General features: G+C 44.5%; 1 protein-coding gene and 1 non-coding gene across 3 annotated transcripts in view; both read left to right on the top strand.

Annotated features, from left to right (window-relative positions):
• Positions 1 to 25,646, top strand: part of LOC129713055 (serine/threonine-protein phosphatase 2B catalytic subunit beta isoform) — an 87,294-nt gene that overhangs the window by 37,812 nt on the left and 23,836 nt on the right. For both annotated transcript variants that reach the window (XM_055661935.1, XM_055661934.1), the window contains exons 4-8: positions 4,142 to 4,253; positions 5,736 to 5,881; positions 12,343 to 12,482; positions 12,574 to 12,651; positions 24,764 to 24,858. In XM_055661935.1, the coding sequence (XP_055517910.1) occupies positions 4,142 to 4,253; positions 5,736 to 5,881; positions 12,343 to 12,482; positions 12,574 to 12,651; positions 24,764 to 24,858 (571 nt within the window). The remainder of the gene's footprint in view (positions 1 to 4,141; positions 4,254 to 5,735; positions 5,882 to 12,342; positions 12,483 to 12,573; positions 12,652 to 24,763; positions 24,859 to 25,646) is intronic.
• On the top strand, positions 4,355 to 4,492 carry LOC129713087 (small nucleolar RNA SNORA84). Its single transcript, XR_008726184.1, has one exon. It is a non-coding gene; the product is annotated as a small nucleolar RNA SNORA84 (small nucleolar RNA).

Here is a 25,646-nt window from a genome sequence, read left to right as displayed (position 1 = left end):
TGCCCTCTGTGGCAGGGAATTCCATAAATTCACAACTCTCTGGGTGAAAACGCTTTTTCTCACCTCAGTCTTAAATGACCTCTTAAATGACCTTTATACTAAGACTCTGGCCGCTGGTTCTGGACTTGCCCAACATTGGGAATTTTTTTCCCGCATCTAGCTTGTCCAGTCCTTTTATAATTTTATATGTTTCTATAAGGTACCCCCTCATCCTTCTAAACCCCAGTGAATACAAGCCTAGTCCTTTCAATCTTTCCTCATATGACAGTCCCGCCATTCCAGGGATCAATCTCGTGAATCTCGTCTGAAGAAGGGTTTCGGCCCGAAACGTCGCCTATTTCCTTCGCTCCATAGATGCTGCTGCACCCCCTGAGTTTCTCCAGCAATTTTGTGTACAATCTCGTGAACCTATGCTGCACTGCCTCAATCACAAGGATGTCCTTCCTCAAATTAGGAGACCAAAACTGCACACAATACTCCAGATGTGGTCTTACCAGAGCCCTATACAACTGCAGATGAACCTCTTTACTCCTATACTGAACTATACTGAAGATGCTGGTTTAAATTGAAGATAGACATAAAAAGCTGGAGTAACTCGGTGGGTCAAGCAGCCTCTCTAGAGAAAAGGAATAGGTGACGTTTCGGGTCGAGACGAAGGTCTGAAGAAGGGTCTCGAACGGAAATGTCATCTACTCCTTTTCTCCAGAGATGCTGCCTGACCCGCTGAATTAAATTACTGCAATGTTCATTATTGAATCTGGGTATGTGTTAGTCTTGCTTTTCTTACCTTTTAAAGCTTCAGTGAATCAAACATTAAATATTCTCAACAAAAAACTACAAATGATCTATATCTGAGGAAGGGTTCCAACCTGAAACATCACCTCTACCTTTTCTCCAGAGATGCTGCCTGATCCGCTGAGTTGCTCCAACACTCGGTGTCTCTCTTTGGTATAAACCTGCATCTGCTGTTCCTTCCTACACATAAATTATCTGTGTCCTGGTTCAGCAGCATAACACATTGTAGAAGTGTGCAAACAGTGCATTGAAATAAAAGGGCGTGCGGCTTTGGATTTGACAATTAGTTCCAGATTATGTTCTCCTCTAAATGAGCTAATCAGGGCACAAAATCAGCTGGGTTGCTGTAATTAAACTTGAGAGTGTGGTTTAGAATTGTGCTGATTGCTATTTAATAATTCGTACCAGAACTCATATCAGACAAGCAAATTTGGTTTGCTAGTTTATGCTGCAGTTTAAATAGTTTTCTGTTCTCAGAACTGGTTACAGAACAATATTATCTAGCGTTTTGGAATTCTCTCTATAATAAAGAAAAATCCCCAAACACCTGTCCGACAGATCAGAAACACTCTCAATTGTGGATTTGTCAATAACCACTGTCCGCAGAAGACTTCATGAACAGAAATACAGAGGCTACACTGCAAGATGCAAACCACTGGTTTGCTGCAAAAATAGGATGGGCAGGTTACAGTTTCCAAGAAGTACTTAAACGAGCAATCACAGTTCTGGAAAAAGGTGAAGGACAGATGAGACGAAGATTAACTTATATCAGAGTGATGGCAAGAGCAAAGTATGGAGGAGAGAAGGAACTGCCCAAGATCCAAAGCACACCACCTCATCTGTGAAACACGGTGCTGGGGGTGTTATGGGCTGGGCATGTATGGCTGCTGAAGGTACTGGCTCGCTTATCTTCATTGATGATACAACTGTTGATGGTAGTAGCATAATGAATTCTGAAGTGTATAAAACACATCCTATATCTGTTCAAGTGCAAACAAATGCCTCAAAACACATTGGCCGGCGGTTCATTCTACAGCAAGCCAATGATTGCAAACATACTGCTCAAGCAACAAAGGAGTTTATCAAAGCTAACATATGGTCAATTCTTGAGTGGCCAAGTTAATCACCCGATCTGAACCCAATTGAGCATGCCTTTTATATGCCGAAGAGAAAACTGAAGGGGACTACCCCCCAAAACAAGCATAAACTAAAGATGGCTACAATACAGGCCTGGCAGAGCATCACCAGAGAAGACACCCAGCACTGGTGATGTCCATGAATTGCAGACTTCAAACAGTCATTGTATGCAAAGGATCTGCAACAAAATACTAAACATGACTACTTTCATTTACATGACACTGCTGTGTCCCAAACATTATGGTTCCCTGATATGGGGGGACTATGTATAAACACTGCTGTAATTTCTACATGGTGAAAACAAAATGTATAAAAATGGCCTTTTATTAAAATCTGACAGTGTGCAATTTTCTCACAGAGAGTGGTGAGTCTGGAATTCAGTGCCTCAGACGGCGGTGGAGTTAGGTTCTCTGGATGCTTTCAAGAGAGAGATAGATAGGGCTCTTAAAAATAGCAGAGTCAGGGGATATGGGGAGAAGGCAGGAACGGGGTACTGATTGGGGATGATCAGCCATGATCACATTGAATGGCGTTGCTGGCTCGAAGGACCAAATGGCCTATTGTCTATTGTCTATTGCACTTTAACCACATGTGATTTTCTCCTATTACAAATCTTAAATTGTGGAGTACAGCGGCAAATAAATAAATAAAGGGTCTTTGTTCCAAACATTATGTAGGGCACTGTGGGTGATGTTTCAGGTTGAGACGCATCCTGAAAGTCTCTCAACCTATCATTTCTCCATGCTGCCTGACCTTGGTTCCTGCTGAGTTACTCCAGCACTGTGTGTGAATCTTCGGTATAGGGAGGTTTCACGGCAGTCGGGTCACGACCCATGACCCGTACTGTTGCTACGCTACTCCAAATGGATTACACGCGTTGAACTGCAGGTAGGCACTTACCATTGTTTCCAGCGTAGCGGGCCCGTTAAAACCCGCTGAAATTGTCAATTTTTGCCTGTAAATAATTATGGAAATCGGGATAAGCGTGTGAGACATTTAGCCTACTTCAGAATTCCAAAAGTGAAGAGAAATTACGGCAGATAGATAGATAGATAGCCTTTTATTGTCATTCAGACCGAAGTCTGAACGAAATTGCAGCAGTCATACATATAATACAATACAATATATATACAACAGATAGAAGCGAAAGCTGAAGGGACAACAACAGACAGTGCTTGGCGAACATTGGCCGTTTGCTCACTGCATTTCATCAACTAAGGTGTTTTTTCTTGATTCCTTTGGCATCTAAAAAGTTTCAGAAGTGATAAATCTGGCTGTAATTTTTTTTAAATCGCCCATTGTTCCCGTGGGTTTTTACATACAAAATGAAAACGCATCTGAAGAAAAATTTACAGCCAGATTTATCACTTCTGAGAATTTTTAGATACCAAAGGAATCAAGAAAAAACACAAATAATGCCTTACTGTTGATGAAATGCAGTGAGCAAACGCGATAATTCCCAATATTTTCAATTCCGATATCTGCACGGCCAATGTTTACCAAGCACTTTAGCTGCTGTTGTCCCTTCAGCTCTCGCTTCTCTATACCTTCATTTCGCTTCACGTTTGGAATTCTAAAGTTGGGTACATGTCTCTCACACTTACCCCGACTCCCACAATTTTTTTCAGCGCAAAAATTCAACATTTTGGCGGTTTTTAACAGGTAGGAAAGTACGCGTTTTTAGCATTAATAACATATACCGGAAGTGACGGATGTCCTCCAGATGGATTTAGCGGCTCCGTGCGTCGAGCCCTCTGACCCAGTGACCTTTCGTGCAACCCCCCCTATAAACCAGCATCTGCAGTTCCTTCCGAGACATATTGTCTGCTCTGCAGGGAGTTTGTTTCTAGCTAGTGCTGTCCCCTCACTTATCGTATGACGGAAGAATTGAAGGGGCTTTTATTCGGTATTGAACCGATGTTGAGTTTGACAAGAGAATCTTTGGTTACTGTGTCATGGAAAATCTTTTCCAGTTCTTATTCTATTGCCCATGCTTAAAAATAAAAATGATGAGAAACATTACCCAGGACTTTGCCACAAAAGCTCATCTTGTACCAATCAGTGAATTATTAAAAATAAACTATGGTCAGCTGTACTGATGTAAACTTTGTTTTTCACTAATTCCCCTTGGAGGGCTTGAACTGTTTGTGTAAAGTTTCAATAACTTCAAACCTGATTGTGTGTGTGTGTGTGTTTTGTTTTGTAACAGTGTGTTCTCTACTTGTGGACCCTCAAGATTTTATACCCAAGTACATTGTTCCTTTTGCGAGGGAATCATGAATGCAGACACCTCACAGAATATTTCACATTTAAACAAGAATGTAAGTAAATATTAACTTGTGTTGCATCGAGTAAGCCTTTTAGTTAATGACTCTCTTTATAATAGTCGGGGTGATTGATAGTGACAAGATGTTTTTTGTTTGCCCTGTGGTTTCTGTGGACTGGGATGACTGTACAGTTCTGCAGTTGTTATTGTTGGGCAAATAGTAACACTGTGATTTTTGCATGGAGCCTGTACTGGTTGATCGACAGTCTCTGTAGCCCGGTCACAGAGACATTCAGAGTAAAATAGTTGAAGTTAATTTCTGACCTTCTGTAAAACTTTGTGTTCACAAATAAAGTTTCTGCTATAACTTGATATTGGTTTCCAACTATCATGTCTACCGAAATACAGTGAAAACCTTTATTTTGCATGCTATCTAGGTAAACCGTCCGTAAATGATTACAATCAGGCCATACATGAGTACGACAGAATGCAAAAAGAGAAAGGACGCAGAGTACAGAATTTAATGTCCCAGCTACAGAGAAAGAGCAGATAACAATAATGTAAGGGCTGCAACAAGGTAGAACGTCCAAGTTAGTATCAGTCTAGTAACACGGTGGTTCAGCGTTTTCTTTTATCCCGGTCAATAACTTTGGCAGTGCACACACTGCAACTGTTACTGGCTTGGAATGATTGCCCAAGGAGGTGACAACTTTACTGAAGTGGGGGAAAATACTAATGTAATGTTGAAGGGGATGTATTTTTGATCTGGTTAATGGAAGACAGTCCATGTGCAAGAGAGAAGGGGTAAACTCCAGTTCAAATTATTAGTGGCACTACCTTAATCCTTTTGCTGCGATGAAGAAGCTCTGATTTTCGGCAGGTGGGTATGTGTGGGTAGAGTGAGCGCAGGTGGATGAGGAAAGGTTTAGAGGCATGTGGGCTGAACTGGGGTTGGGCAAGGATGGGGCATCTTGGTTGGCATTGGAAAGTTGGGCCGAAGGGCCTGTTTCCATGCGTGCTATATGATTATGTATGTAAGGAACCTTATGATTGAGTGGCCAGGCCTTGCCTATTTTGCTCAACTTTCATCCTGTGATCACTGGATGGTTGGAGCCTCGAAGTTTAATAACATGGGTAGAGAGAATGGGGAGAAGAGAAGGTGCTTAGTTTGGGAGATAATTAACTGTTTGGAAGCTGAGAAGCTCCATCAATAAACATTAGCAAAAGGATAGGTAGACAAAAGTGCCGGAGAAACTCAGCGGGTGCAGCAGCATCTATGGAGCGAAGGAAATAGGCAACATTTCGAAAAAGGCCAAAACCCTTCTTCAGACTGATGCAGGGTGGGGGAAGAAGAAAGGGAGAAGGAGCCAGAGGGCTGAGGGAGAACTGAGAAGGGGAGGAGACAGCTAGGGCTACCTTTAGCAAAAGGATATTTGAGACAGGAGGAAAAAGCTGATGGTAAGACTGGTCAAAATGGCGAATTAAATATTATGAAACGTTCCATAGCTGAATTTTAATCTTCAGTTTCTCCAAATAGGTAAAATCAAATATTCTGAAAGAGTGTACGATGCCTGTATGGACGCTTTTGACTGCCTTCCTCTTGCTGCTCTTCTGAACCAGCAGTTTCTTTGTGTCCATGGGGGACTTTCACCGGAAATTCATAGTTTAGATGATATTAGAAGAGTAAGTATTTTACATTCGATACAATTGCACAAATCACCATAGCACTGGGAACTCTTCCTGAGGTGTTGGTGAGAAATTATCTTTGTGAGATACAGCGCGGGATTTGGCCCTTCACCCCACTGGGTCCAGCGATCACCCTGTACACCAGCACTCTCCTACACACAAGGGAGCATTTACAATTTTACTGAAGCTAATTAATCTACAAACCTGTACGTCTCTGGAGTGTGGGAGGAAACCAGAGCACCCAGAGAAAACCCACGCAGGTCACGGGGAGAACATATAAACTGTACAGACAGCACCCGTGGTCAGGATCGAACCGGGTCTCTGGCGCTGTAAGGCAGCAGCTCTACCCGCTGCGCCACCGTGCTGGAAATGTAATGTGTGCAAAGCTTCACAGTTTCTGTTTGTAATTTCAAATCAGTTACCTGATCTGTATGGCAGGATGGTGTAATTAAAGTACAAAATATATTTATTTGGAGTGTTGCCTTCATCTCAGATTTTTAAAACCTGAGAACTTTGTTCCTTTAAGAAATACCCATGGAATTAGTGATGTCCAACTGTAACTTCCAGTCCCCTAATCCTTTCCCACGGTAGTGTGTTTGGGATTATTTAGGAGTTATAAAATTGTGGAAATATCAGCCATTAATTCAAAACAAGAACCAGTCTTCAGAATATCTATTCAGATTCAGATTCAGATCAGATTCAGATTCAATTTCATTGTCATTGTCAGTGTACAGTACAGAAACAACGAAATGCATTCTAATGTATGTTGAAGTTACAAATCAGTTTGAACTTAGACATCTTTGCAAACAGACCTACAAACAGGCCGACATTTCCGTCACCTTCAATGTGATCCCACCACCAGCCACATCTTCCCATCGCCACCCCTTTCTGCATTACGCAGAGATGGCTACCTCTGCAACTCCTTGGTTCACTCATCCCTTCCCACCCAAAGCACTCACTGCCCCGGTACTTTCCCATGTAACCGCAGGAGATGTAACACCAGTCCCTATACCTTCCCCCTTGCCACCATCCAGGGACCTCAGCAATCAATCCAGGTGACACAGAGGTTGAAGTGCACCTCCTCTAACCACATCTACTGCATCCTGTGTTCCCAATGTGGGCTCGACCAAGCAACTGTTTCGCCAAACACTTGCGCACAGTCTGCTAATAGCCCTGTCCCACTGTACGAGTTCATTTGCCCTGATTCAAACTCGGAGATTTAGGGTAATGGCCACTCATCGGTACTCGGGGCTCTCGTGGACATTTTTCAACATGTTGAAACATCTTCACGAGTCTTCCCGAGTACCTGCCGTTAGCGTTACGAGCCGCTAAGACACGTCCCCGAGCTCCCGACGTACCCGCTACGTACATTCTACGTGCTTCCACGATTTTGATATTTGGTTTAAACTCGGGAGAACTCTTGAATGAACTCGTACAGTGGGACAGGGCTTTTAGGCTTACCAGATCTCCCGGTTACTGACTTTTTAAACTCCCTTTCCCATTCTCATACTGATCTTTCTGCCAGAATGTGACCACACATAAACTGGAGGAACAGCGCCTTGTATTCCACTAGCGTAGCTTACAACCCAACAGCATGAACATTGACATCTCCAATTTTAAGTAAACTCTTAACACCCCTCCCCTACTCTTTCTATCCCATGCACCCCACTTCCTTCCTCGCCACCTCCCTGTGCCCCACCTACACTTCCACAGGTTTCTCCCCTCCACCTCTGTTTTTACAATTCGCAACTCTTGAATCCTTTTGTCACATCATTTTTCCATCTCTAGCTGTTGTCCTTCCAATTGCCTATCAATATCCGCACCCGCTTGTTTATGTATTGTCTGCCACGTTTTGTCCTGTCCTTTCCTCTCTTCAAGCTTTCTCTCCCTTCGTCCCCCCCACTCCCCCACTCCCCCATGTCACCTATTCTATGTTCTCCAAGGATGCTGCCTGACCCGCTGAGTTACTCTTGTACTTTGTGTCTTGTTTTGCAAGGAGACAGGCTGTCTACTCCTGCGACCATGACTTGGTGTTAGATGCATCAACTGAAATAGATCATCAGAAATCCTCAACTTAAGTTATTTTGCACCGTTGTGAAAGAGATGAAAGAAGCTTCCATACGTAACATTGTGTCACTTATAGCATCTAGCACAGTCATATTTGTCTATCACTAATTGGGGAATTTGTGTTCTCAAGAGCACAGTTTTTTTAAAATCAAAAACATTTATTCAAATATTAAAATAATATTTACAATACATTAAAACAAAACACCACCATAATACAAGACAAAACAAATATGCTAAGCAACTGCTAAACAACTATATACCAATCCTTGTCCAGGATACATTCAACCCCCCTCGGTGCCCAGTGGTCGTGGAACTCCCTCAGGGTGCCCGTAGACAGGGCGTATTCCCTTTCCATCCGCACCCGGGCACGGACGTATCCCCGGAAAAGGGGCAGGCAGCCGGCTCGGGTAGAGCCCTCCACCGTCTGGCGCCGTGACTCGCGGATGGCCAGCTTGGCCAGGCCCAGGAGCAACCCAACCAGGACATCTTCAGCCCTACCCTCTCCCCTACACACAGGGTGTCCACAGATGAGGATGGTGGGTGAGAAGTGCAGCCAGAAGGCAAGGAGCAGCCCCTTTAGGTATTCAAACAGTGGCTGCAGCCTCACGCACTCCATGTACACGTGGTACACAGACTCTTCCAGCCCGCAACAGTGGCAGGCGGCTGGCGAGTCTGTGAACCGCGAGAGAAACAGGTTGCAGGGAACACCTCGGTGCAATACCCTCCACCCCAGGTCCCCAAATCAAGAGCACAGTGAGTGGCTCAGCGGTAGAGTTGCTGCCTTACAGCGCCAGGGACCCAGGTTTGATCTGGACTATGATTTCTTTCTGTACGTTCTCCCTGTGACCACGTGGGCTTTCTACGGGTGCTCCGGCTTCCTCCTACACTCCAATGGCATACAGGATTGTAGGTTAATGGGCTTCAGTAAAAATTATAAAAAGTATCCCGAGTGTGTAGGATAGTGCTAGTGTACGGGGTGATCGCTGGTCAGAGCGGACCCGGTGGGCCGAAGGACTTATTTCCACACTGTATCGCTAAAGTCTAAAGGGCAAAACAGAGTCTGTTCTCCTACTCTAATTTTGTGTGTCTGTGTTCTCTGTCCTCAGAAGCCTTTAGATCACCCATATAAGTGACTTTGTCCCAGCAAAGATGTTTGAATATTCAGCTGTCTTGGCAGCTACATTATACTCCCATTGTAAATATGTGATTGTGCAGTTACTTGTCTGTACTCGCATTGTTCAATTATAACCATCAAAACGATAGTTAATCATTTATTGTTGTCTTTGTGTTTAAAACATATAAATCTGATGTACTTTGAGTTTTAGAAGGTCTCCAAGAGAATGTAGGCGAAAGGAACTGCAGATGCTGGTTTACAAAAAAAGACAAAGTGGTGGGGTAACCCAGTGGGTCAGGCGGCATCTCTGGGGAACATGGATAGGCGACGTGTTGTGTCGGGACCCTTTGTCAGACAGATTACAGTAGGGGGGGGGAAGAAAGCTGAAAGAGAGGGCGGGGGCAGGACACGATATGACAAGTGATAGGTAGATACAGCAGGTTTTGATGTCAGATGGTTGGGCAAAGGCATGAGTGGCAAAGACAAACAGTGTGAGATAAGGAGAGGCTTGAAATGTGAAATTCCTCTTCTGGAGGGTCCCAAGGGTCTCCTGTTCATCCTGAAACAGACACAATCAGTTTCCCTTTACTAACATTCTCCTCCGCTTGGCAGAACTTGTCATCGCCCTCAACACCTTCTCTTCACTCCTCTTACTTTCTTCAAGTTAAAGGTGTAGCCACGGTCCACAGCTATGCCTGCCTTTATGTCGGTTTAGTCGAACAATCCTTGTTCCAAACATACACCGACACCACCCTCCAATTCTTTCTCTCCGCAACTAGTTGGTTCACTCATCCCTTCCCACTCAAGCCATCCCTTTCCCTGCAACTGCAGGAGATGCACCTGTCCCAAAACGTCCCCCATCCCATCCACCCAGGTACCTTCGAAGCAGTTCTGTCACATAGAGGTTTACATGCATCTCCTCTAACCTCGTCCACTGCATTCGGTATTCCCGGTGTGGCCTCCTTTACATTGGTGAGACCAAGTATAGACTTGGCGACTGTTTCACTGCAGACTCGCGCTCGCTCAGTCTGCCAAGGCCGACCGGAAACCATTTTAACTCAACTTCTCATTCCCACACTGACAATTCCACTGCCAGAGTGAGGCCACACGTAAACTGGAGGAACAGCATCTCCTATTCTGCTGGTGTAGCTTACAACCCAACGTTGAATTCTCTAATGTAGGGTAACAAATCTACATCCACCCTCCCTCTTCGCTGTGCCACACCCATTTCTTTCTTTCCGCTTTCCCCCCATCCCCTTCCAACTTCTAGATTCACATTTCACACCTCCTCATCCCCCACATTTTGTCTTTTCAAATGCTGGCCTTTGTCCAACATTGTGACCATCAAACTGTCTCCCCTCACCAGTATCCACCTATCACGTGTCAGCAATGTCCCATCCCCACCTCTCTTCCAGCTTTCTTTTCCCTTCTGCAATCAGCCTGAAGAAGGGTCCCGACCCAAAATGCCACCTCTCCATGTTCTCCAGTGATGCTGCCTGACCCGCTGAGTTACTGCAGCACTTTGTGTCGTTTTGTTTCAGTTTTCAAGCAAGTCTATTTCCCATGATAAATAGAGACTATTTTACCAACCAGCTTCAGTCCCAGAGCGACTCAGATCAAAACTCTCAACATTTGCGGGAAAAGTGCAAACATTGCTCCTTTAAGAAACTTAATCCCTGTGGAGTAATTTGGTGTCCAACTGACAAGTTCCAGTCCCTTGATCCTTTCTCGCAGAAAAGTGTTGATAGTTTTGGCTTGTATTTTTTTAACCATAAATGATTACTATTTTGTTTTATGTCTAAGTTTGGTGACACTGAAGGAGAGATTTCTGCTTTCCCCAGTGCTTCCTGATACAAACTCACTTTACATGGTAACCACTTCTCATGGGAACCACTTCTCAACATTTGATACTTTTCGTCACCTCCTCAAAAGGCTAATACCACATGAGTTCAACATTTGTGACCCATTCATTAACCTGTTCCTTTGGTTCCGGTGACAGTTCTGTTTTCCCATGTTCCGTTTTCTCGTGATGTTAGTTGAATCCATCGATTTTAATATTCACCACAAATACAAAAATAAGGAACTGCAGATAGATACAAAGTACTGGAGTAACTGAGCGGGACAGGCAGCATCTCTGGAAAGAAGGAATGGGTGACGTTTCAGGGTCGGGAATCTTCTTCAGACTTCAGGAACTGCAGATGCTGATTTACAAAAAAGGATGCAAAGAGCTGGAGTAACTCAGCTGGTTCAGCAGTTTCCATGGAGAACATAGATATTTGACACTTCGGGTCAGGATGCTTCCTCTTCCTAGCCCTTAATGCCACCAAGACTAAAGAGTTAATTGTTGACCTCTGAAGCAAATGGGGGGGAAACACTACTCCCTACAATCATTCTGAAGAAGGGTCCAGACTCGAAACGTCACCCATCCATATTCTCCAGGGATGCTGCCAGACCCGCTGAGCTACTCCTGCACTTTGTGTCCATTCACCACCAATATATGGACACAATCGTCAACATTTCTGGTTTTACAATTATTAATTAAGTTCCCCCCCCCCACTTGAATACAGCACGGGAAATCTACAAATTGACCGGCAAGCAGTTTAGTATTTGAAAGTGAAAGCTACATTAACCGATTTATTTTGGAACCTCACAGCCACCATTTGAACCAATGTTTCAGTTGATCTCTGCTCTGGAAGTGCCTTCTAATATTTTTATATTCATTCATGGGGTATGAATGTCTTAGTTTAGAGAGTTAGTTTAGAGATACAGCGCGGAAACTGGCCATTCGGCCGACCGAGTCCGCATCGACCAGCGATTCCTGTACGCCCTACACACTGGGGACCATTTACAATGACACCAAGCCAATTAACCTACAAACCTGCACGTCTTTGGCGTGTGGGAGGAAACTGGAGCACCCGGAGAAAATCCATGCAGTCACGGGGAGAACGTACAAATTCTGTACAGTCAGCTCCTGTAATCAGGAACAAATCCAGGTCTCTGGCGCTGTAAGGCAGCAACTCTACCGCTGCGCCACCGTTTCGCCCCAAAGATAACATTTTAACATGCAACAAAATTATTCCTGAGATGAGATCATTCCCCCCCCCCCCCCCTCCACTGAACCTACTGTTTCTGCAAAGAAAGTAGTTGCAGAATACCATTGGATTGAGGTTGTCAAGGACTTGGGGATGTGTTTCTAAACCAAGTAGAAGTTGGACGTAGCATTCAGTTGGGATTACATTTGATTGCTGACTTGTTTTCCTGGTATATCTCTTCACAGTTAGATAGGTTTAAGGAGCCACCTGCCTTTGGGCCAATGTGTGACTTGTTGTGGTCAGATCCTTCAGAGGACTTTGGAAATGAGAAAACACAAGATCACTTCAGTCATAATACAGTGCGGGGATGTTCCTACTTCTACAGGTGAGGCAGACCCATGATTTATTCTACGCATTAAATCACGGATTTCCTTCTTTTAAGTAAACTTATTCATTGAACACTTTTTTTGTTTCAGCTATCCAGCTGTTTGTGAATTTTTACAAAACAATAATTTGCTATCGATTATTCGAGCTCATGAAGCCCAGGATGCAGGGTAAGAACATTTACATTTAATCGATAAATAAAAGAAATAGATACATTTTCAATGCAAACACTTATACTTGAAAACAAAAATGTTAGAAATACTCAGGAGGTCCGGAGGCATCCCTGGAGAAACAGTGTATTTATGATGTCAAATAAAAGGTACAAAATGCTGGGTTAACTCAGCGGGTCTGGCAGCATTTCTGGAGAACATGGATTAGCGATGAACATGGATCCTTCTTCAGATTTCAGAATTCATGATGTTGATGATCTTCTGTCAGGAATAGGAAAAGTTAGAAATCAAATATTTGACAGTTCATAGAGACATTCGTGCTGTGTCATTTAGCCTCTGCGGGTCCGTAGTAAGCTACCAACATTTGTTCTACCCACTACCTCTTCTGTGCATCCTAAAGCATCTAGGTCTCTAGTTTGATACTGTCCTCGGGTGTTGTCTGTGTGGAGTTTGCATGTTCGTCCTCTGACCCTGTGCATTTTCTCCGGATTCCTCTCACATGGTTCAATGTTTACTTTGCTGTCACGTGTACCAAGACAGTGAAATACTTATTTTGCAGACAGCTGAGCAAGACTATCACCGTACATAAAGCACCATCCTCCAGTTAGTACAGGATGTACAGAACAGCCCACTGAATCCATATGCAAGGGGAACCATTTTGGTGCCATTTCCCAGTCCCAGCTTCAGCCGGCCACAAAGGCCCGTTGCAGCCGTCGCCTCCGTTCCGGTTGGCCCGCGAACTGTTGTCCCTCTCCTTGCACAGCCCTTCACAACCCAAAGACGTCCAGGTCTATAGGTTGTTGCAGGTTATGTTTGGTAATTAGCCTCCATAAATTGACCCTGCTGTGCGACAAAAAATAATCTTCCTAATCAATTAAACTATGCCTTCCCTAAAGGGAATGGATGCGAATGGGGAAATAACATAAAAACTAGTGTGAACTGGTGATGATCAATGGTCAGTGTGGACTCAATGGGCCAAAGGGCCTGTTTCCATGCTGGATCTCTAAACTAAACTGAACTAATTTAAACTAAAGGTGGACACAAAATGCTGGAGTAACTCAGCGGGACAGGCAGCATCTCTGGAGAGAAGGAATGGGTGACATTTCGGGTCAAGCCCCTTCTTCAGACTGATGTCAGGTTAGTGGGCGGGACAGAGATAGAATGTAGGCGGAGACAGTAAGACTGGTGGGAGAACTGGGAAGGAGAAGGGGATGGAGAGAGAGGGAAAGCAAGGGCTATTTAAAGTTAGAGAAGTCAATGTTCACACCGCTGGGGTGTTTGCTACCCAAGCGAAATATGAGGTGCTGTTCCTCCAATTTGTACTGGGCCTCACTCTGACAATGGAGGAGGCCCAGGACAGAATGGTCAGATTGGGAATGGGAGGGAGATTTGAAGTGCTGAGCAGCCGGGAGATCAGGTAGGTTAAGGCGGACTGAGCAGAGGTGTTCAGCGAAACGATCGGCGAGCCTGTGCTTGGACTTGCTGATGTACAGGAGTTGGAACAGCGGATAAGTAGATGAGGTTGGAGGAGGTGCATTCAAACAAATGATCATTGACCTGAAACATTAACTCTTTCTGACTACAAACGTGTGTCAATCGGACCTGATAAATATTTCCACCATCTTCTGTGTTTATTTTAGATTTCCACCATCTGTGGCTCTTTATATATTTAGCTCTAAAATAAGATTCCACACAGTATGTACACTGAATCATTGAACCATGAATTTATAATTTATAACTTGAGAAGATGAAAGGATGGGATGTTGATTTATAATGGACAGTCTGTGCTGGTGTTGATATTTTAAAAATCCTTCGTAAACCTGTCCGATAGAGGTATTACATGCTGCTGAAACCATGGAATGGCACAAAGCATACCGACTCTGCTAATTTGTTTCGGATTAGTCTTGTCAACAGAAATGTGGCTGCATTCTACCCTAATATCTTTGTGTTGCTGTGTGTGTAAAACCGGGTAATTTTGTGCTCCTGACAACGATATCTGGTTAAATATGGGCTGGGTTGAGCTAGACTTTTGATGCACTTTATGTCATTAAAATATCTGGTGTAAAGTTTTACACATGGAAATAGCCACGTGAGTTTTCAGCTCTTATGGAGCCAATCCTCTTAGTGGTGAACTTAATTCCTGACACATTACCATTGGAAAATTCACATTACTAACCTGTGTACCAAGATGGCAAAAATGATATTGGGGGCGGCTCAGTGGCGCGGCGGTAATTGCTGCCTTACAGCGCCAAGGATCCGGGTTCAATGCCGACTACAGATGCGGAGTTTGCATGATCTCCCTGTGACCGCGTAGGTTTTCTCCAAATGCTCCAGTTTCTTCCCTCACTACAAAGAAGTACAGGTTTGTAGGTTAATCAGCTTCAGTAAAATTATTATTATTATTATTTTTATTTGTATTTTTATTAGAAGCAGTGTACAGTAGTATAAACCGCAGCATGTGACAAACATTTTGTGTACAACGTCTATTTTAAATTTAACAAGAAAAAGGTAGATCAAGAAAGAGAGAGAAATCGAGAGAAGATAAGAGTGAAGGAAGTATTGATGTGTAAACCCCTAGAGTGCCAGATGGGCCGTCCAGGGGTGAACAAGTGATAGCCTGGAGAAAAATAACGACAAAAACACATACAACTGTAAAAAACAAAAGAGAAAGAAAAGAGAAAAAAGAGAAGAAAAAGAAAACGAGAAAGAAAAAAGGAACCCTTGTGTAGGGATATACCTGCTTCATATCTTACCACACCCATCACCCAGTCCGTGAATCGGTTCATTTCCAGAGTTGTGTTGCACCATACTATGCTTGTAATAAATCAATGAATGGAGGCCAAATCTTTAATAAAGCTTCAGTAATATTATAAAGAGTGTAGGTCAGTGCTAGTGTACGGGGTGATCGCTGGTCCACGTGGTCTTGGTGAGTCAAAGGGCCTGTTTCCTCACTGTATCTCTAAAGTCTAAATCTTCTAAATCTCATACAAACAACATGCATCACTGATATGGGGAATGCAATACAAAAACCTTTGCAACGTTAGTTTCAATTTACAAATGTTCACACATTAAGGCAGTGGTCCGTGCTGATTTTGGATCTCTCAATGTTATGATACATTGTGAACTGTAAGTGCAAATTTACAGCTTCAAACACCATTTCTATTTTTGCAACTAACTATCCAGAGGTAACCGAGCATTGGACACTGCATTTGAAATCTATAAGCTATGGGGTTAGCTGGGATCACGTACAGTGTGACTTAGCTACGTTTCACAGTCGTGGGAGGGCATAGTTTAATATTGCATCTCTTAATTCAGCAATTGATTAGGAAGATTATATTTCATTACAGTTTGATTGACGTTTATATTCTTCAAGTCTTCGGTATTCATAAATGTCACACAGTCTCCACTTGAAATTGATCCTTCAGTGGGCTGATTGATGCATCTTGATTGCATCTTCAACTCCTCTTATTATATTTCTGTTTCATCAGCAATCGTTTCTGTTCTGTTCAACTGATACTTGTCCTTCAAGAGCTCGTATTGCAAAGTTGTCCTGAGTGCGAAATCTCTTTGAAGTGAACTGAATTTTGCCAAGATTGTAATGCTTTCTAATTTCCCCTTCCGTTGGTCTAATTTACTTTTTCCTCATACCATGTAATACCTCTATCGGAGACGACTAAACACTTTTTCTCACAGAGAGTGGTGAGTCTGTGGAATTCACTGCCTCAGAGGGTCTGGATCTCTGGATGCTTTCAAGAGAGCTAGATAGGGCTCCCAAAAATAGCAGAGTCAGGGGATATGGGGAGAAGGCAGGAATGGGGTACTGATTGGGGATGATCAGCCATGATCACATTGAATGGCAGTGTTGGCTCAAAGGGCCGAATGGCCTTCTCCTGCACCTATTGTCTATTGTCTCAGCATAACTGGAGGACAAGGGTGAATTAACGTGTCTGATATCTCATATTATTATGTAGTCAAAGAGTCATATAGCATGGAAATGGGCCTTTCGGCCCAACTTGCCCATGCCAACTAAGACTGCATCTATGCTAGTGCCATCTGTCCATGTTAGGCTCTCTAAATCTAAATGTAGTCTTAAGGGCCTGTCCCACGGGTGATTTCTTCGGCGACTGCCGGCATCATTGACTGATGTATCAGGTCACGGAAAAATAAATGACGTATGCGCAGCGTGATGACGTATGGGGCAGCGTGATGACGTATGGGGCAGCGGTGATGCAGCGCGATGACGTTTGACACCCGGTGTTTTTTCAAGCGTCGCAACATTTATTTTGTAGCCGCTGGATTTTGAAATGATATGACGCCGGCAGTCGCCAAGTGGGACAGGCCCTTTACTTCACAATCGTTCTTTCATTGAGGCTGGAATACTTGTGACAATATATCATCTCGACTGCAGATTGTTTTGTCTCCAGAATCCATGAAAGCTGACCATTATGATAAGGCAAAAGATGGCCAAAGCATTACCATCCCACTAAGTTCTTCAGCTACAATTACTGTCAGAAGCTGTTGATGTGTTCACTTGAGTTTGCAAAGTCAGTGGTCCTCTGGTGCTGCCGAGCAGGGTTTTAAGGAGACAATTACTTCTCAGCGGCACGGTGGGGCAACGGTAGAGCTGCTGCCTTACAGCACTAGAGATCCGGGTTCGACAATGACTTTGGGTTCTGTCAGTAAGGAATTTGTATGTTTTCCCTGTGACCGTGTGGGTTTTCTTCAAGTCCGTCCAAAGACGTGCCCGTTTGTAGGCTAAATGACCCTGTGTAAATTGTCCGTAGTGTATAGGATAGTGGAAGTGTACAGGGTGATCGCTGAACAGTGGGCAGAAGGGCCTGTTTCCGTGCTGTATCTCTATCTTTCTAAATCTCATCCATGGCTCTGTACCATCTTCTATAATGGCAGCCAAGAGTTACTGGTGCAGGCTGGTGTTGAGAGATTGATCTACAGGATCATATCTGTGACAATCACAGAGGAGTTTCTTTATACGACTGCTGGTAAAATCCTCATAGAGTTCTGTTAAAAAGACTGATCACTCACCTTGAGGGAGAACTGCTTCCATAAAGTCACTGTGGTTTCCGCAAAGGGCCTGAAACAGTAGACATGACCTTCACGACAAAAACTGCAGCTAGTTCACCATGCTGAGAACTATGTTCTGCACTCTGATTTTTCCCTTTGCTCTACCTGTTGTACCTGAGTTTGGCTTGATTGTATTTATGTATAGTATGATTTGATTGGCTAGCAAGCAAAACAAAGCTTTTCACTGTACCTCGATACACTTGACAATAATATCTCTGTTCAGCTTTGTCAATATCATGAAGGATTTTGACAATATTGGCTGTGACAACCTTTGGAAGGTGATGGCAGAATGCGGTTACCCTGAAAGGTTCATCGCAATTATCTAACAACTTCACGTTGTGACAACCAGAGTAATGCATGACAGAGAGTCCTCAGACCCATTTCTGGTCGCAAATGGTGTGAAACAAGACTGCATGCTTGCCCCCACAGAGTTAGGGGTGATAGTGCTGTCTGATTCCTACCCTGATAAAGGAGGTGGCATCATCCTTGGATGCACGACTGATGGTAGGAGGCAGTCAGCCATAACCCAAATGGGACTTCTCTTTGCTGATGATTGACTGCTCAATGCAAGCCCACAAGCTGAGATCAGGGAAGCTCGGACAGATTTTCCAGTGGCTGTGGCAACCTTGGCTTCACAATAAGTCCAAACAACACGTTTTCTTCTCAGCTGTTATCAGGCAGCTGAACCATCCTACCACAACTAGAGAGCACTCATTGGAGACCCTCGCACTATCTTTGATCGGACTTTACTGGCTTAATCTTGCACTAAATATTATTCATGTTATTCCCTTTATCCTGTGTCTGTACACTGTGGATGGCTCGATGGTAATCATGTTAGTCTTTCTGACTGGATAGCATGCAACAAAAGCTTTTCACTGTGCCTCGGTGCAGGTGATTATAAACTAAACTAAACTAAACACAGTACCAAACATTCTTGAGAATGGTCAGAGGCGTGCAGCGGTGGACACACACCTTGGCAGCACTCTCTCAAGTTCTATCAACGTTGATGGAAAAGTCACTAACAGGATAGCAAAAGCCAGCTCTGCTTGGGAAGACTGAAAGTGGGAAAATGAAATAGAATTGGCCTACAGACCAAGCTAACTTGACATTGTGTGTCAATGGGCCTGTTAGTTCTGTTCTATACTCTTCAATGTTCCATGAAGGTGTATCTATCATGTGTTGATATACTTTATGCTTGCCACACAAGACGCTGTCCATCGCAGCTGACGCAAGGCAGCTTCACCACTTTCACATAACCTGTCTGCAAAATATTTCACATCGTCAAGTATTTGGGGCAGCACGGTGCCGCAGCGGTAGAGTTGCTGCCTCAGCGCCAGAGACCCGGGCTCGATCCTGACTACGGGCACTGTCTCTACGGAGTTTCTACGTTCTCCCTGTGACTGTGTGGACTTTCTCTGGGTGCTCTGGTTTCCTCCCACATTCCAAAGACGTGCAGGTTTGGATGTTAATTGGCCTTCTATAAAATTGTTCCTCATGTGCAGGAGAGAACTAGTGTACGGGTGATTGTTGGTCGACACTGACTCGGGTGCTGTCAAAGGGCCTGTTTCTGCGCTGTATTTCTAAACAAACGCCAAGACAAGATTCGACACTAGACAACCCTCCCCAACACCGACACACTGCCTAAAGAATCAAGGATCATGAAGGCAAGACTTGTCTTGAAGATGACTGATGACAGAACACTAACGCAACTGCTTTCTGGAGCGATGACTCAGGGCAAACATTTCCGGGGTGGATCGAGAATGAAATTAAAAGACGCTCTTAGAACATCCCTGAGGAGTTTCAGCATTCAGACCTCACAGGGAACAATTCATTTGGCGGCCAGCATAATGAACGATGCCCGAACAAATGAGGAAGCTCAGATTGAGGAAATTAAAGAGCAAAAGAGAAATTCAAATCAAGAAGTGCTGATACTACAGTGTCCCAACACCTGTGTGAAAGGAATTTTAGACCCAGATTGGTCTGATCAACCACTTCCGCAGAAATCACAAAAAAAAACGATGTAATGTTGCATTTTCAATATAGAGTACTTGACTGTAGTGGCAGATTTTTATATCGTTCAAGAGATTACTCCCTCTAGCCACTAAAGAGACTACATGGCTTTAGGAGAATGTCGTAATACGCATGTGAGCTCTCCGTGAGACCTTCAGTGCTTCTTCACGGATAAATCTTCATCACACAGTCTTTTGATTAATAGTTTCTTTATTGTTGAAGAAAAACAATAAGATATACATCCGACTTATAATCTGACTCGTACAATTTAATCTTCGTCAAACTCCAGCATATCGCTTTAAACGTTAGAAAACTCCTCGTGTCTCGGTAAAACTTCACATGGTCGAAGGGTGTTCCTTCTCCATGTAGCTCCAAGCTAAACTAAAAACTAAGCTTCTGCGCAGAGAGAAACACGCCCTTGACTACGTCATAAATCCCACCCACATAATAACGAGCCGTCTAAAATTTATAGACAAATGCCATAATTAACGACGCACAAAATAAGCCAAATGGCCAAGCCATTGACTACTGAGCCGTATCGGACAACTTCAATATTCTAAAATTGCAATGTTGCCCACAAAATAAATATAGACTAGAAGCCATCGCATTATTCGAGGATGTGATGAACAAATGAAATATTAATCAGCTTGTTACTTTATCAGTATTCTAGCTGATTGACTTAATTTTAGTACAGTAACATAAATAACAGAATCATAAAGTAAAGAAACATTTGGCCCATAATATCCATGCTTCTTTCAAATACCTTCCTTATACTGTTTAGAGGCACCTAGCTGTACCGTAGCATGTCCTGGTGATTCAAGTCGTTGTTTAGTTTAGTGTTACGGCATACAATAGAACTTTATTTATCCCAGGAGGGAAATTGGTCTGCCAGCAGTCATAGAAACATAGAAACATAGAAATTAGGTGCAGGAGTAGGCCATTCGGCCCTTCGAGCCTGCACCGCCATTCAATATGATCATGGCTGATCATCCAACTCAGTATCCCGTACCTGTCTTCTCTCCATACCCTCTGATCCCCTTAGCCACAAGGGCCACATCTAACTCCCTCTTAAATATAGCCAATGAACTGGCCTCAACTACCCTCAGTGGCAGAGAGTTCCAGAGATTCACCACTCTCTGTGTGAAAAAAGTTCTCCTCATCTCGGTTTTAAAGGATTTCCCCTTTATCCTTAAGCTGTGACCCCTTGTCCTGGACTTCCCCAACATCGGGAACAATCTTCCTGCATCTAGCCTGTCCAACCCCTTAAGAATTTTGTAAGTTTCTATAAGATCCCCTCTCAATCTCCTAAATTCTAGAGAGTATAAACCAAGTCTATCCAGTCTTTCTTCATAAGACAGTCCTGACATCCCAGGAATCAGTCTGGTGAACCTTCTCTGCACTCCCTCTATGGCAGTAATGTCCTTCCTCAGATTTGGAGACCAAAACTGCACGCAATAGTCCAGGTGTGGTCTCCAAGTCATAAAACACAACAAGATACATGGAACATGAAATTAAAGTGATGAGTGGGAAATCCAGGATTTGGGATATGCAAAGATTGGGAGGGGGGGGGGGGGGGGGGGGGGGGGGGGGGGGTGGTGTGCTTTGCTTTGTAAAATACGGATTTTTAAAAATTCGGCCCGACTTCCTGTTTCATTTTGCTGCTTAAAAAATGCAAGGATATAAAAAGTCGTACTGTAACTATTAAAATTATAGCAGATTAAATCTATTAGTATTTTAAATTTCAAGATCTGGATGATTATTGTTGTAAGCTTTGATCTGCCTGTCCCTTCTCCAGATTTAAACAGCGCTGTCAGTTTAACGCGTGGGAATTTAAACGAACAGCGCTATGGGTTCTAATTATAGCGCTACCAGCAGGAGCGCTATTGCCTTTACACATAGCGCCATGGGCTTTACACATAGTGCTATGGCCACAGCGCTATGGGTCAAAGATTGTTCGGGGAGGGAGAAGGAGAGAGGGAGTGGGAGGGAGCGAGGGAATAAGAGGCAGGGAGAAAAAAAGTAAGGAGGGAGGAGGGAAGAGAGGGAGGGAAAGGAGGAGGGAGAGAGAGTGCGAGGGAGGGAGAGAGAGGCTTCCAAAATGGCTTCTACATCATCATCTGATGCTAAAAGCAGGAAGCAGCCGTTCAAACAAAAGTATTCAAAGAGATGGAAATGTATGCACTGTCAAGTAAGATGCGTAGATGATATGTCAATTGGTAGCAAAGTTATGCATTCTTGTACTCTTACATGGGTACGACACAAAAAACGGAAACAAAAATCACCTCGTAAAAATACTGATTTCCTCTGCAAAATACTGATTTTCAGGTACTAGAATACTAAAATGCTCTGACAAAAGTTGGCAGCTCTGTTAATTGACAAAGTATGACTCTGACACTGTAGCCTGGTAGTGGTAAACATTGTATATGCAGTCCCTTATTTTTGTGCAGATCTGGAAACCATGGTATTTTCAGTTCCTTGTGTATACGTAACCAGGGATTGTTTATGGGCAAGTTCATAACATGCCTAGAATGTGTTGAGTATTTACGTGTAGATATGTGACGTAGAGTGAAGAACTGGTCTTGATCTGAAACGTCACCTATTTCTTCTCACTAGAGATGCTGCCTGACCTGCTGAGTTACTCCAGCTTTTTGTGCCTATCTTCAGCTTAAATCAGCATCTGCAGTTCCTTCCTACACATCTATGTGTACACACGCTGAGCACATTCTGGGCCTTCGGATTGTGTGCTTTATATCATCATTTGTACGGCCCACTAATTTATGGAAAATCTTACATCCATTTTGTACAAAGCACGTTTTAAGCAGAAGGTAGACAAAAATGCTGGAGAAACTCAGCGGGTGCAGCAGCATCTATGGAGCAAAGGGAATAGGCAACGTTTCGGCCCAAAACGATGCCTATTTCCTTTGCTCGATAGATGCTGCTGCACCCGCTGAGTTTCTCTCCAGCATTTTTGTATACCTTCGATTTTCCAGCATCTACAGTTCCTTCTTAAACATTTTAAGCAGAACACTGATCAATGACCAGCAGTGAGATTTTGTACAGCTCTGCAGTATTGGACGCAACTTTAGAAAGATTTAGTACTGCGAAAGGAAGCAACAAGAAATGAAAATTAACTCGATAAATCAAAAGTACTTCATGCCTCAGCAAATTCATTTTATAACGAGCTAAATTCTACACACCAGTAGTTTGAATCTCTACTTCATCTTTTTTGCTGCCAGCAAAGTAATAGTAATATTTTGCGTGGCTTACGCACACCGCTGAGATGTCAGCTTGAAATATCTAAGCCCATAAATCGAGTTCAGTGTTTATCCCCTAAGGAGGCATTGCATCTGAAAACAGCCAGTTTCCAGGACCACGGTCAAAGAGGCACGAAGCAGGACAAGTAGATTTGAGGCGCAGTCAAGGTCGGGGAGCCTGTAATGTGACTGCGGTAGGGAGGAACAAGGAACTGCAGATGCTGGAATCTTGAGCAAGACACAGAGTACTGGAGTAGAAACCAGGAAGCAGCAACCTCCTCCCCCTCCCTTGCCTAGCCCCAAGCCCAGAGTCCAACTCCAGGTTGGGCCGAAGGCCGCCCGCAGCATAGCCCAGTCGAGCGCCGGGCCGGGGGAGGGTGAGCCCAGGCTGGCGCTATGGAGCAGGCGAGGCCGGGGCCCTTGCTCCTCCTTGGGGTTGTGGATGAAGTGGTAGCGGGTACCGTAGGGGCAGAAGCCGGTGGTGTGCAAGGGCTTGTACCTGGGGTGGGCAAACTGGAACTTGTTGCCCTAGCGGCCCAACGGGGGGCGGATTTCTCTGGAGTTGGAGCGGGGTTGGGCTGAAGTTGGCGCTGGCAGCGGGTCTGTGGGTTCTCTGTGCTAGCTGTGGGCCTGGGGCCGCTGGTGTTGTCAGTTGGCCCGGCGGGAGAGGCGGAGGTGAGCTGGGTTTGGCGCTTCTCTACGCTGGCGGTGGGCCTGGGGGCCGCTATCCCGTCAGTCCGGACGTCACTCGAGTGAGGGCGGGGGGGGGGGGGGGGGGGGGGGGACCGGGGACGGTCCAGTGGCGGTTTGGCAACGCTTGCAGTGCCGGGGACACGGGTTCGATCCTGGCAGATGAGGTGCGGTTCTGCGGATGAGAGCCGGTCCAGTCTCTCTCCCCCCTCCCCTGTGTGGAGTACAGAGGCAAATAAATAAATGATGGGTCTTTGTCCCAAACATTATGGAGGGCACTGTGGGACCATCTGCCTGATCGTTGCGAGTGGTAATCAGCCTCGTGATTCAAACACCGTCTAACTGCAGCTTTGAGGACGCTGAAGTTTGATAACAGCTACTATAATTCAGCTAGAATATTAATATAAGACCACATCCTGTTTTGTTTAGTTAAGTGTAGAAATACAGCGCGGAAACAGACTATTTGTCCCACCGAGTCGGCACCGACCAGCTATCCCACACACTAACACTATCTTACACACCAGGGACAATTTACATTTATACCAAGCCAATTAACCAACACACCTGTACGTCTTTGGAGCGTGCGAGATCTCAGAAAAAACTGCGCGGTCGCGGGGAGAACGTACACACACCGTACAGACAGCACCCATAGTCAGGATCAAACCTGGGACTGCCGCGGTAAGGTAGTAGCTCTACCATTGTGCCACCATGCCGCCCTATTCCTGTAATCTAAAACATAATGTGGGGAAGAACTGGGGAATTGAATTCTTCCTGATAAGCATGGGTCTCTCAACTGGACTGCAATTGGTTTTCTGCTTATTCAGTTTTATTGCAGTTTAAGGCATTATTTGACAGCAAATCTGCATACTCAACTCTAAACTGCAATAAACCGAATAAGCAGATCAGCAAAGTTGTCAAATCTGTGCACCTCAACTTTGGTTTCATAGTCTGCATATTTTGTGGTGAAGGACATTTTTGCATACTGTTTTAATTTGTCCATTGCCAACGTAATTTATTACGAGCAAGGAAGATGGCTTCATTTTTAATGTTAACTATGAATATATTTGTGTCTACAGCTACAGAATGTACAGGAAAAGCCAAACAACTGGGTTCCCATCATTAATTACAATCTTTTCTGCACCAAACTACCTAGATGTCTATAACAATAAAGGTAAGTGAATCAACCTTCAAAGATTTGCATGTTTGGTATTAACTTTTTTTCGTTATGGAATAACGGTCCACCATCGATTTTCCGGCACCCTTGGTTCCGGAGCCTTTCCGGATTTTCCGTTTTGCCGGACCAACAGAGGTCACGGCCTTCGAGAGGATTCCACAGGTACCGGGTAGGCTGCTGGGGAGCCGAGAGACCGGTCGGCAATGTCGGTCGCAGAAGTCGGCTATGGGAAAGGTTCTGCCAGCTTCGGCTGGGCCAGAGTTCCAGAGCCCCAGCCGCAGGGGGCAAATTTGACCGGCCGATCGGCACGGACGTCCCGATGAGATTGAGATTGGTTGCCTTACCCAGCCTAGGGGGACATCTGGGGGGGGAGATTTCAAGTTTGCTCCCATATTAAAGGAGGCGCCAGACCACCAGTTACTGAACATTCGGTGGTGGACCTGTATGTATGAACAAGCCTCACGAGCTGTCAGTCATCCACTTACACTAATCCTGTGCTTATCTAATTTTCTTCTCCCTGCATTCCCATCCACTGCTCCCCCCACCCCTAGATTCCACCCCGTCAGGTGCAACCTATAATGGCCAATTAATCCACAAATCTTTGGGGTGTGGGAGGAAAGCCCAGCACCCGGTGAAAAGCTCTGTGGTCACAGCGAATGTACAAACTCCACACGGCACTGGAGGTCGGCATTGTACCCTGGTCATTGAAACTGTGAGGTAGTCGCTTCCCCCATTGCCCACTATGCTGCCATGTTCCCTGTTAACCCTGATGGCTCATACACTGT

Source organism: Leucoraja erinacea, chromosome 34 (assembly GCF_028641065.1).
Source record: "Leucoraja erinacea ecotype New England chromosome 34, Leri_hhj_1, whole genome shotgun sequence".
Classification (NCBI taxonomy): domain Eukaryota; kingdom Metazoa; phylum Chordata; class Chondrichthyes; order Rajiformes; family Rajidae; genus Leucoraja; species Leucoraja erinaceus.
This window is presented reverse-complemented; position numbering and strand designations above follow the sequence as displayed.